Source organism: Mauremys mutica, chromosome 8 (genome assembly GCF_020497125.1).
Source record: "Mauremys mutica isolate MM-2020 ecotype Southern chromosome 8, ASM2049712v1, whole genome shotgun sequence".
NCBI classification, from domain to species: Eukaryota; Metazoa; Chordata; order Testudines; family Geoemydidae; genus Mauremys; species Mauremys mutica.
In genome coordinates, this window is record NC_059079.1 from 3,457,032 (window position 1) to 3,469,583 (window position 12,552).

Here is a 12,552-nt window from a genome sequence, read left to right on the forward strand (position 1 = left end):
GAGGAAGAGGTCGGGAGAAGTCCTTAGGTTAGAGATGGGAGGGGTCAGCTGGAGAGAAGGTGGTTTTTAAAGACACGCTCAGGCTCTTCGGAGACACGCTCCATCTCAACAGGATCACATTAGCCGGCAGGGGAGTAGGATGCTGTGCTACCTGTAGGCCAGTGGCCCTCAACCTTTCCAGACTCCGGCCCCCTTTCAGGAGCCTGATTTGTCTTGTGGACCCCAAGTTTAACCAAACGACTTGCTTACAAAATCAGACATAAAAATACCAAAGTGTCACAGCCGCCCTGTTACTGAAAAACTGCTGCCGGCCTCATTTTACCATATAATTATACTAGAAATCCATTAGAAGAGAAATTCTGTGCTTACATTTCAGTGTATCGTATATGGAGCAGTATAAACAAGCCAGTGTCTGTATGAGATTTTAGTTTGAACTGACTTTGCTGGTGCTTTTTCTGTCGCCTGTTGTAAAACTAGGCAAGTATCTAGATGAGCTGATGTCCCCCCTGCCAGACCTCTGAGTACCCCCAGGGGTCCATGAACCCCTGGTTGAGAACCACTGCTCTAGGCAACGCGTGGTCACCATCCAGGCTACTAGAGGGACAGTAACTTACCCAAGAGTCTTTCGACAGGGCTGAAGAGCCCAGCCCTCATGTCCATCCCAGGCTACAGAACTACTGTTTTATTGGGATCTGACTCATTAAAGATCTTAACGACGGGAGCAGAACTAACGGTGCGACCCGCCTTGGCAAGCACCATCCACAAGCATTCACTTGTATTGCTCCTGGATGCCCTGCTTGGCAGCCCTCCCACGTCCCACGCTGGCAGGGGACCTGGGAGCAAGGAGGAAGCCACTTCCTGGAGCACTCTGGGCAGCCTAGTGGGGAGATCATGGCCTGGAACGGACATGCTGGATGGCAATAGAGGGCCGAGCTGTGCCTTTGAAAGCCCAGCCCCCCACACAACGATTCCCAGCTGAGCACAGGGTGAGGCGCACATGGGGATGAGCACCAGAGAACTCCACAAGGAGAAGAGTAACCAGCGGCTCACCTTGGCGAACATGGAGTTGAGCTGCTTCCCAGAGCCGTAGTACCCGCCCTGAGACAGGAACAGCTTCACTTGTTCTCTCACTTGCTCCTCGTCCAAATGCCAGCAGTTTTCGTCGTCGATGCTGGCCCCAGCGGTGGGGTCTGGCGCACCTGCGGAAAGGGAGGCGATCACGTTTATTGCTACAGGCGCCAGACCCGAGCGCTCTCCCCTCGCACGCTTCCCCAGTGGAAGAGGCCCAACGACTTGCAGGAGATGCTGCCTGCCGGCGCGAGGCCTAAAACGTGGCGCTCGTTAACAAAGAGAGAGAAACAAGCATCAAGCCCTCTACAGGCCCTACCATCACCAAGAACCTTTCATGATTCATTTTGTAATGGTCAGCGAATGCTTGTGTTTCTCCTTCTCTGTCACCAACCTAGGCCGGGCGACGCGAACAGGAGTGGAAGGGAACTCCCCAGCGAAGCGAGTGAAAGGGGAGAAGTCAAAGGATTGGGGTCAGGCATCGAAGGGCTCAGTTCACACTCCAACGTGCTGATCCTGCAATTATACCCCGGTGAGCCCTGTGCCAGAAGGCATTCTGGTGTCCGTGTGGATCCACTGGCAGGATCAGGGCCCAAGATGACGAACCAAACTGGTGGTGGAGAGGGATAAAATGAACCAAACTCCTCCCCACGCACCTCTGCCAAGCAAGGCTAAAGAAAAGATAAGGAGTGAGTCTGGTTTCTTTTAAATACAGAGAGGATAAGGCCAATGTCACTACAGCAGACGGCTGAGGTTTTCCTCTGGCTCTTCCTAGTGTTTGGAGATTTCTGTTTGCCCCGATTGTTGCAAACCTTCCTCAGACAAGCAGTCCTCACTCCCCAAGTGGCCCCATCGACTTCAGCAGATCTGCTTGTGTGAGCAAGGTTTGCAGGGGTCGAGCCATATTTTCTAACAGCTGAATCAGGATATTTCAAAGGGAAAAATCGTAGCGTCAGAGAAAGAAAGAGGAGGACCTGGTTTTTCCTTCACATCTCTCTCGTTCTCCTTTTCGTATTTCAAATTCTTCTATCTGTTTTGCTACATTCATACCCACCGTCAATGACCTAAGCTCACACTAACTAGGTTACAGTTCCGGAGCTGGTGGAGAACAGCAGCTGGCAGCACAGCTGATATGCCCAGCCCGGTTTGCCGTTTGCATCGAAGACACCCGAATACGGCAGCTTCCAAGACATTCCTTGCAAAGTCAAAAGGAGCTAAGCTTAGAGATGAAAGACCCAGTTGACAGGATTTTTTTCCTCAGAAGCCACCAGATAAAACGCAGTTTGTGTCTGTCGAGCACAAAGCAATATTTATTCCCAAGCACTCAGCTGTGCAGCCCTCCTGTTAAATTAAAAAACATTTCGCATCTCGGAGCCGCTGTCGATTTGCGCTGACCACAAATATATAGTATTTTAAAACCTTTCACATTCTTCAAAGGCAGCTTTGTGAGCAGCCGAACAATGCCGCTACTTTGTGAAAATTATCAGCATCTCTGCATCTGGATGCTTGACATTAGATAACAAAACACTCCGACTCCCCGTGCGAGACTGTTCTGGTTCCAAACAGCAAAAGGGCTCAACAGAAATTCCTCAGTGAAAAATGGTGACAATGAAAAATCCGAGAGCCTGGAGCATGCGCCGCTGAACTTTGACCTACTTCTCTCCTGCCTGTTTTCACTCCTGAATGAGTGAGGGGGTCAGCGCTGGGACAGCAGAGGGAAAGCAGTGGCTAAAATGTTTCCAATTCACGCTGTATGACGTATTCTCTGCTCTGCAGGAATGCGACCAGGGAAGCACATCTCTGGGAAAGGCAGCTCTGAGCTTCCTGATTGTAGCTGGGCCACGGAGAGTTTCCGGCAGGTTCTCCACCTCTAGGAACTAGAGCGGCACACCAGCCAGTCGGCTCCCGCGCCGGGCAATGGGCCCGATCCTGAGAGCACTCAACTCCCAGAGGGGCCCTCTTTGAAAACGACGAGAGACAGTCGATGTTGCTATGTCAACGGATCGAAAACAACCCCTCTAAAGTCCAATTCTAAAACTTCTGGTGCAGCCAGGCAACTGCTTCCGAGGAGAGGGCAAGAAACCTAAGCCACTTTGCCACCTGTTGGGTGAGATACTGAACACATCTGGCCCGATAAGATGCAATTCCTTGTCTTTTCTACACCCCTTTTAAAAGCCTCCTTTAATCCTTGCTAGCAATCAACGCGTGCGGGACTTTCCAGCCAAGCCCTAGGCATACACTGTACCCTACCCAAGGAAGATACGGACTCTAAATTATGCTGCTGAGGAAATAGCAATCGACGGGACAATATCATTGGGTCAGAATTTAAAACAGTAGGAAGGAAATGAACAGACACTGGCTAAGTCCAAAGGCAGCCGTGCGGCGCTCCTGACGTTAAACTAGAGACAACCGGCTGATCCTGATTCCACCGACACCAACGGCCAAACCCTACGACTTCGGCTGAAGGAACGGGCCCAAGGGTCTGAGACCCCTTTGGATCAACACCCGGGCTGGAGTTTAAACATCTTTCGTCTGTATTCCTGGTTAGCTCCTCTCCCCCGAGAGAGAGAGAGGTGTGATTACCCAGAGCCAGGGACCTCTGACCTGACCTCTCTCAGGCACTTACCTGGACGCCATCCCCACACTCCCTGAGCCCCTCCTGCCTGCAATGTATTTATCCAAACACCACCCCCAGACAGAGGTCGAGAAGTGCTGCTATCCCATTTCACAGAGACACCGAGAGACCAAGGGGCTTGCTCATGGTCATACAAGGAGTCTGAGGCAGAGCACGGACCTGAACCTGGGTCTCCCAGACCTTCCTCTCATGACCTGGTTTGTAACGTTCTGAGCACCCATTGCTCTCAACGGGTCTGTCTACACGGGGATAAAAAACCCGCAGCTGGCCTCGGGCAGCTGGCCTGGGCTCACAGGGCTCAGGATGAGGGGCTGAAAAGTTGCTGTTTAGATGTTTGGGCTCAGGCTGGAGCCCCAGCTCTAGGACCCTGCAAGGGTGGAGGGTCCCGCCCTGAGCCTGAATGTCTACAGGGCCATTTTTAGCCCCGCAAGCCCAAGTCAGCTGACCCAGGCCAGCCGTGGGGCTTTTATCCCCGTGTAGACAGACCCAGTGGGCGGTCAATGACATTGAAAGGTGACAGATTTAAAAGTGGTAAAAGGAAATACTTTGTCATACGATGTGCAGTTAGACTGTGGAACTCATTGCCACAGGAAGTCAACAAGGCCAAGTATTTAGCAAAATCAAAGAAAGGCTGGACGTTCACACGGATAACAAGAATACCCAGAGTTGTAATAGATATTGATAACCAAAAAAAAGGGTTGAAGGATATAAAAAAACCTTTCATACTTCAGAACTTAAACCAAGGGATTAAGAAGAGAGCTACATAGGGGGCAGAGTACCCACATCGGCCTACTGTGGGGTTCCTAGCCCTTCCTCTGAAGCATCTGGCACTGGCCATAGTTGGAGACAGTATCCTGGGTAGAGGAGTTTGGGTCTGATCTAGTCTGACAATTCCCATGTTCCTAGGGAAACAGTGCGGACTAACAGACCAGACATTGGATTGGGACTCGGGAGACCTGGGTTCCATTCCCGGCTCTGCCACTGGCTTGCTGGCTGACCTTGGGCAAGTCACTTCCCTTCCATGACTCAGTTTCCCTACCTGCAAAAGGGGGGTGATACTAACCTCCTTTGTAAATGTTAATAATAATACGTAGCTCTGAGATGGCTCTTTACATCCCAGGGCTGTATACATTAGCTAGGTATGGTGATGAGTGGTAAGTGACATCGCTGGGAACTGCGGACACTCAGCGCCTCTGAAAAATGAGGCCACCGGGTTTAAAGTTTAAACCCAAGAGTAATGAACAAGAGGATTGTTTAAAAATATGCAAAACTGGAATGATCCAGGGGGCATGAGTAGCACGGCCATGATTTCCATCCAGCAATCAGTTATAATGGTCACTGCTCTAAACAAAAACGTGATGGCAAGAAAGAAGCAGCATCTGAGTGGATTTTGTATGTAACATTGTTCCCCTCCACCATAACAAGCCACCCGGTTTTCACATCCAATTTTTAGACTTCAGTTGAACGGTAACATACTTCTTGCACTTCAAAATAAATACCTAGTTATTACTTGGGAATTTATTTTGCATTAATATAAAAGATTCATAGAGGATGTTTGTAATATCAGACTCCTACACAGACGACCGGGAAGAGCAGATAACGTATTACCAATTACACTGGGGAAATAGACAAACATGTAAGAGTAAACAATGGGATTTGTGAGATGTTTAAATATTAATGATAGGAACACTCAATTCGAACACTGTGGTAACCTAGCCAGTAGAATGTGGTGACGTAAATAAAACTGAAGGATAGTTCTGTGTCCGGCCTCCAAATTAGCAGGGAACAGCATGGAAAGCAGGTCTCAAGTCTGCTTAAAATGCTGCTTAACATGCCTGGTCTAAAACCCCTGTTTTCAGATATACTTGACGGATTTCCAAGATTTAAGGAACCACCTCCACACATCTCACCTGGAGAGGGTGCAAACCCATCACACAGACTTCGGAAGTACAGTTACACATGAAATTGGTCCAACTAGCGCCAGCCGAACAGTCCCATCCATTACTCCAGCCCCAACGCGTAAGAATTTCCCATCCACGTACAGAGGTCTCCTTATGGGAAACAAAGCTAGACCAGAGAATCAAAGCTATCAACCCGGGGTTAAAGAGAAGATGAAACACATGGCTAAGAAATCAGTTGCTAGATCTGCAGAAAACCCAATTCGGTCTCGGAACGTAAGTGGCCACATTTCCCCGGCGTCTGGCTGTGGAGTGCAGCTGGAACCTAGCTCTGTTCACATGATTACGAGGAAGAGTCTCATTCACATGGCAGGTGGACGGGAGAAAAGCAGAACACCAATGAATATTCAGATATTTCCTGGCTAGCCTCCAAAGGCCACAGGGCCATCGTGTTGATACCCCAAGTGCTTGAGCATGGCCAAGTTCTCCGACCGGTGCTTCCTAATGTGATTCTTCTGGCGTTCCTCTGAGGGAGGCCTTCACCCCAGAGGGTCAGAGGTGTGAAAGAAAGGCCCACAACCCCTGCCTATCTCCACAGCCATGTGCCTGCCCAGGAAGCACGTTCACTAACCAAATGCAGAAGTGGTCACAAAAGGAGATGTGAGAAAGGGGTTGCTTGGGCCAGGAGAGGGACGGGCAGGGGAGGAATAAAGGGGCTAAAGCAGAAAGCCTGGCCTCATGGCGGTTCAGACGGTAGAGCTATGTATGGATCAGAGATCGTGCTGTCCTGGGGCTCACTGGTGTTGCTTCTGGGACATCTGATGATCCACTGTGTTTCCACGCTGGTTTCCTCTCCCAACCCCCTGCTTTCAAAAGTATTTGTCTAGGGATTTAAACATCCCTCCTCACTGTAGTATCTCAAAGCCACATGCTGCAGCCTCTGTTGCTCCAGCTGCCTGGACAGAGTATTCTGCAGAACGCACAGGACTGCAGCAGACCTCAGCCCCTCCCCTCCTTCCTTCTCTTTGCAAAAAGTCACAGGCTTGCAACTACACAGTTACGGCCCACGACAAGGAGACTGAACGAGACTGGCATCTGGCTGTGCCTCTGTGTGAGAGAGAGAGAGAGAGAGAGAGACGCCCTTGGCCACATCGGTACTTGGGATGGGAGGGATTTAATAGGCAAGTGCTTTAAAAAAAAAAGGGGGGGGAGGGAAGGGAACAAATAAAAAAATCTGGATAAAAAGAGAAGGAAAAGATTTTTTGTTTTTAATCTGGAAATGGAGCAAACCCCCTATGAACAAAGGCTAGGGAGGCAGCACCTTCTCCAGCCACGAGGAGCCAAACAGAACACAAGGCTGCTGCTGGTAGATGTGCCCTGAAGCACAGTCTGAGCCTCAGCTCCTACCTAGGGTGCTCAGGGCTTCTGCTTCGGGGCTTCCCAGCCAACCTCCCGTGGACTGATTGGAAGCTTTGAGCGAGGTCAGCAGTGTCTGGAGGCACTTGCCCTGGGACCTGGCGGCTCAGGAAGAAAACCTGAAGCAGATCTCAAAGCCGGCTAAGTCCTGGCCTGCCCCAAAGCCCAGGAGGGATGTCTTATGATTGCACATGGGGCCTCACAGAAAGCCCACTGGGCTGCTTCTCTGACGCTTGGAGAGAAAACAGAAGTGAATGGAAGCCACCCAGACAAAAACTCAAGGGGAAAAACAGGCACCAGGAAAGCAAATGACCTATAACAAGAGATAAAAATAGAAGAGAAGTGGAGGGTCATGTCTTTTCATGGGTCTCTCAAACCGCCTCTCTCTTTTTTTAAACTAAACGAGATCAGGTGAGGTTTTCTAAGGAAGCCTGAGGATTTAGACAAGTGACCCAGCATACAAATCAAATACAGTAACTGAAACTGAATCAGGTCAGAGCAGTAGTCCTGGAAGCTCCCCTCCTACCAGCAATGGCAGAAGAATTGATGGTGCAGCTGCTCGAGCTGCGTTAGCTGGAACCATGTTTAAACAGGACAGGAAACCACACATCTCACACTCGCAGTTACATGCCACCGTGCGCATCATCTCCGGCACCCTGCGCCCGACTCCACTCCCATGGCTCCCAGTTCTGAGCAATATCGCTCGTCCCCATATCAGCCGAGAGGTCGCCACTGGCACGTTACTGGAGAACATATGCGCCAGCCCAAGCCTGCCGCTGCACGACCTTTTTAAACCACCAGCTGCACGTTTGCCGTCACGTCGCCCAGTATGGTCTCATCCGCCACGCCAGGATGTTAGGGCGGAAACACTCTGACGAGAGGAATGGATCTGTTATAATCCCCAACCAGTCCCTCGTCGCCGGCCTCACAATCTGCCCGCCTGGTTCTGACCTGCCCCATCGCCAGTGGTCCCTGTTGAACAGGTTCCGGACCGGGCAAGGTCTCTGTGCAGCCAACCAGCAGTGCTGGGGCGATCGTGACGGCCCTTTGTGCAGCTGCGGTGCCACACGGACGATGCAGCACGTTGTCGAGGAATGCCTGCTGCCTAGGTTCCGCGGTGGCCTCAAAGAACTGCATCACGCCACTGCAGATACCATCGCTTGGCTAGACAACTAGGCACACGCTAAATAAATCAACGGCAGGAAGAGGGAGGGTTTCACCGCCACATGGGCTGACCAAGAGCTGAACTGACAGACACCTCAAGGGACAAATACGTGTAAATGCAACGCTCCAGGGAGAGGCGTGCCCCATATCACCCCGCTCCTAGCGCCTGGCTCTGCAGGAGTGATGTTGCCAGCGAGACTAACACCATGTGAGGCTTGAAACATTCGCCCTCCGCCTTCTAGCCCAAAGCCCTGGGCCAGAGGCTTGAAGGTCAGGATGAGAAGCTTCAGCTTCATGCAGAATGCAATGGAAGGGATCTGAGAAGGGCTGATGTGGTCAGAGCTGCGAGAGGGGAATCTGGAACGGGAAAGATCTGTTTAAGCCATCTAGCTCCTCCCCTTCCCCAGCACCCTACTAACGAGTGCTGATCCAAACCCCAACCTCTGGCAGGGCTTGAAGAACCAGACCTGCCCTTTCACTTTAAATACACTGAGGTGCTTATAGATACGTAGAGTCCAAGGCCAGATGGGACCACTGTGATCATCTAGTCTGACCCGCTGTAGAACACAGGCCAGAAAATCGCCCCACAATAATTCCTAGAGCAGAGCTTTTAGAAAAGCATCCAGTCTTGACTGAAAAGTCGTCAGTGATGGAGAACCCACCTCGCCCCTTGGTAAATTGTTCCAACGGTTAATTACTCTCCTCATTAAAAACCGATACCCTATTTCCAGTCTGAATTGGGTCGGTGTTAGAGCCATCCCGGCTAGACTGAGGAGCCTGTTATTAAATATCTGTTCGCCATGTAAGTACTTAGCGACTGTGATGAAGTCACCCCTTAACCTTCTCTTTGTGAAGCTCTTTGCGGCTATCGCTAGAAGGCAGGTTTTCTAATCCTTTCATCATTCTCAAGGCTCTTCTCTGACCCCTCTCCATTTACCAACATCCTTCATGAACTGTGGACACCAGAGCCAGACACAGGATTCCAGCAGCGGTAGCACCAATGCCATGGGGACAGGTAAAATAACCTCTCCATTCCTACTCAAGATTCCCCTGTTGATGCATCCCAGGCTCCCATTAGCTCTTTCGGTCACAGCGTGACACTGGGTGCTCATGTTCAGCGGATGAGCCACGATGACCCTCAAATCTTTTTCAGAGCTAGCTTCCAAACGTGAACCAAAGAAACTCATGCAGAGTCGCCTTCCTGAGTCTGCAGACTGACTGCCAGACAGACTGACTGGCAGCCAACGCTTCTGCTGTTGCTCAGACCTTCGTCATGCTGCCGTAGTGAAAACTGACCAGCGTTGCCAGTGTTCCACTGTTGCTATTCAGAGTCCTCTGGGCTCCATCTCCTACTACTGCGTCCCTGAGCCCCTTTATGTTGAGAATGAATCCTGACGCTTCACGGCTTCATAGCCTTCTCCCGCAATACCCTTTCACTTGGAACACACTTCCCCAGCCCAGTTTAAAGATTCTCCTAATCTTCCCCCTCCGTTACCTCCTCAAAGACACACTTCTCTCCTGTGGCATCAGCTAATCCCCCCATTTGAGGAACCACTGCTAGAAAACCCCCACACACACACATACACACCACAAAATGGCTCTCCTTCCTGCATCTGCACCGTGTGCTAACTCTGTCGTCACAGACTGCCTGGGGGCAGAACCATGATCTCATGTTCTGCACAGCGCCAACCAAAATCAACATCCCCTCTGTGAAAAGCACAAATTCGAGTTCCGGGAGCTCTCAGGAGCTGGGAATCGGTCCAGGGCAGGCAGCTAGCAGAGTGATAAGAAACCCTCCCAACAGGGAGAGCAGTGGGCGCGGGGGCCAAAGGGGAGAGGAAGACTTCCAGTAGCTTTAGTTTGTGCTGCAGCAGAAACGGCCACAACCAGCTCGGTCTGCCCCTTTAGCAGCTCCCCATTGCTGCCGCCGGCTGCGTGAGGGCCGCTACCGCCCGAGGCAGACTGCCGAGGAAAAAGAACAAGAAACGGAGTTTGAACTGCAGCGTTAATGACAGCAAGCCCACCATTTTGTGCCATCTCTGGGGGTCACATTAACCTTTAACAAGCCCATGAAACTCCCCCTGGGGGAAAATGCTCATAATGAAAGTCTCTGTGGTCACCTTATTAAAACTGCCAGAGAAGACTCAGAACACGGACGGGTTAAGAGGGTGAGACACTTTCATTATGAGTCTTTGCAAGGTTCCATTCGAGCCCATGCCTGACGTAGCGCAACAGACCGATGGTCACTGACAGGGATGATGAGGGAGGCGCACCTTCGGCAGCCCGGTTCGATCAATGCCATGGTTCGTCCCTGTTCAGCTACATCCCTGGAACGCTGGAGATCCTCTATGTCCCGCTAGGGAGGGGATTTGAGCAGATCTAAGCCCAATGTGGAAATTAACCGCCCTGGCTCCCTGACAGTAACAGGAACGAGCCCTAATGCTAAGACACCCAAATGGGCTGCCAGACACAGCTAGCTACACACGATGCTCCATGCTGACTGCTCCGAATGCGCCGAGGAACTCTGGGAGGAATGTGATCATCATCATCCCAATTTTATTTCACTGAGGTTACGTGATGGGCCTACGCTCACCCAGCAAGTCAGAACACACTCAATTCCCAGCTGCGTGCACTAATCACTAGACGATGCTGCCCCCGCATGACTCACCATGCTGAAGGGTTGACAGCTCAGAAGGAGGCTGGTTAGTAAGTGTGAATCACAGGGGCTGGACACCGGGGGCAGGCTGATCGATACATGCACCTCTACAAAAAGCAGCCTCTTCTGTGAGCAGAGCCAGGCAGGGAAGATTTCACACTGATCTGAGGTGTGAACGCTCTCTCTTCACAGAAAGGTGGGATTTCAGAGCAGGCAGCTCCTTCTCCAAGACAAAGTAACCTCAGGCTGATTCGGGCTGTAGAGGTCAACACGCTGAAAGCCTCCCCCAACTTTACACCATGAAGGGGACTAAATCTTGGCACCCGGAGGGTTTCAGTCAGACAAGACCAGAAACCATGGGGGTGGGGGAGATTAGGGAATACATCTTAAAAATACCATTTCAAGTATAGCCATATGATAGAACTTGCAGGGGAACTGAATCAACTTCCCAAAGAGGTGGGTGAATAAAAAAAAAAAAATCTACAAAGTTTTAAATCACCAGCTTCAAGAATACAGAGACTGTCCTAGGCTAGCACGTGTTTGGGAAAGGAAGGGCAGGGCAAGGGAAAAATAGACTAGGCCTACTTCAGATTGCTTCCAGCTTCAGCCATTGGAGAACTCTGGTGTACTCGCAATCTGGTACGCACAATCCCTTCAGATGGAGGCTGCAGAACTTCCTGGGTTCTTTGCCTTAGGCCTGGTTGTTCAAGATGCCCGTTCCATATAACTGCTGTGCGTGCGTGTGGCATCCAGAGTGCATTGCGTACTAATAAAAGTTTGCAATACTGATCTGGTTCCCAAGCTAAAACCTGGACAACAGGTGCCTTAGAACACTACAATTTTCTACTGGGCCCTTTAGACTCCAAGTCATCTGAGGGAACTGATGATTTATCTTAAGTTCTTTGAGCCTTGTTTTGAATCCTGGTGCACTGGGAGAGATCGACTGATTTAGGGTTTGTCAAAGCATTATGGATGTCTCTCTCTCTACTCCAGGAACCGTGTCTGTGTCATCTCCAACGATGAAGGCACGTGGTATTTAAGTTTTGGCATCAGAGCTATCTCATTCATGAATCTTTGGATAGCTAATCACACCCCTACACTTAGTAAGCATGTGTTGCTTTGTCAGATCAAGGTAATTTGTTAGTATATATAGAGAGGGGATTTTTTTAAAAGAATATTTCACCACTCCAAACTTTAAAATACAGACACTAACTAAAAAACTGTCTGTATTTTTACAAGACTTGGAATCAACACGATTTTGGCTGCTATCGGCCGATTACAGCAACAAACAAATTCCCCTCATACAGGGTCTTTGGGCTCTTCCTACTCTGGAGAAAGAAGTGCTACGAAATGGCTCCCACTCCAACTACACCCCAACGGTGAGGTTCAGAGCGAGAAGAGAGCTGCCACCATTTTTTGCTTAAACGCTAACTTTGCTCTACACAGGGATTCAGACCAGTTTTGATCCTACTTACCCTTATATTGGGCTCTCCCTCTTCACCGCACTTTACACACGTTCATCCCCACAATACCCTTACGCAGCAGAGAAGTATTATCAACTCCTCTTTACAGCTGGAGGAATAGACACAGTGACTCACGGTCTGATTGTCAGAGGTGCGGAGCATCCCGAGACCCCACTGAAGTCAAAGGGAGCTGAAGATGCTTTGCATCTCTGAAAAACCTGGTCGTAAGTGTCTGGCTCAAGACCACGTCAG

General features: G+C 50.4%; 1 protein-coding gene across 3 annotated transcripts in view; it reads right to left on the reverse strand.

Moving 5' to 3' along the window:
* Positions 1 to 12,552, reverse strand: part of ZSWIM5 (zinc finger SWIM-type containing 5) — a 157,292-nt gene that overhangs the window by 37,349 nt on the left and 107,391 nt on the right. For all 3 annotated transcript variants that reach the window (XM_045025999.1, XM_045025998.1, XM_045026000.1), the window contains exon 3: positions 1,051 to 1,199. In XM_045025999.1, coding sequence (XP_044881934.1) covers positions 1,051 to 1,199 — 149 coding nt within the window. The remainder of the gene's footprint in view (positions 1 to 1,050; positions 1,200 to 12,552) is intronic.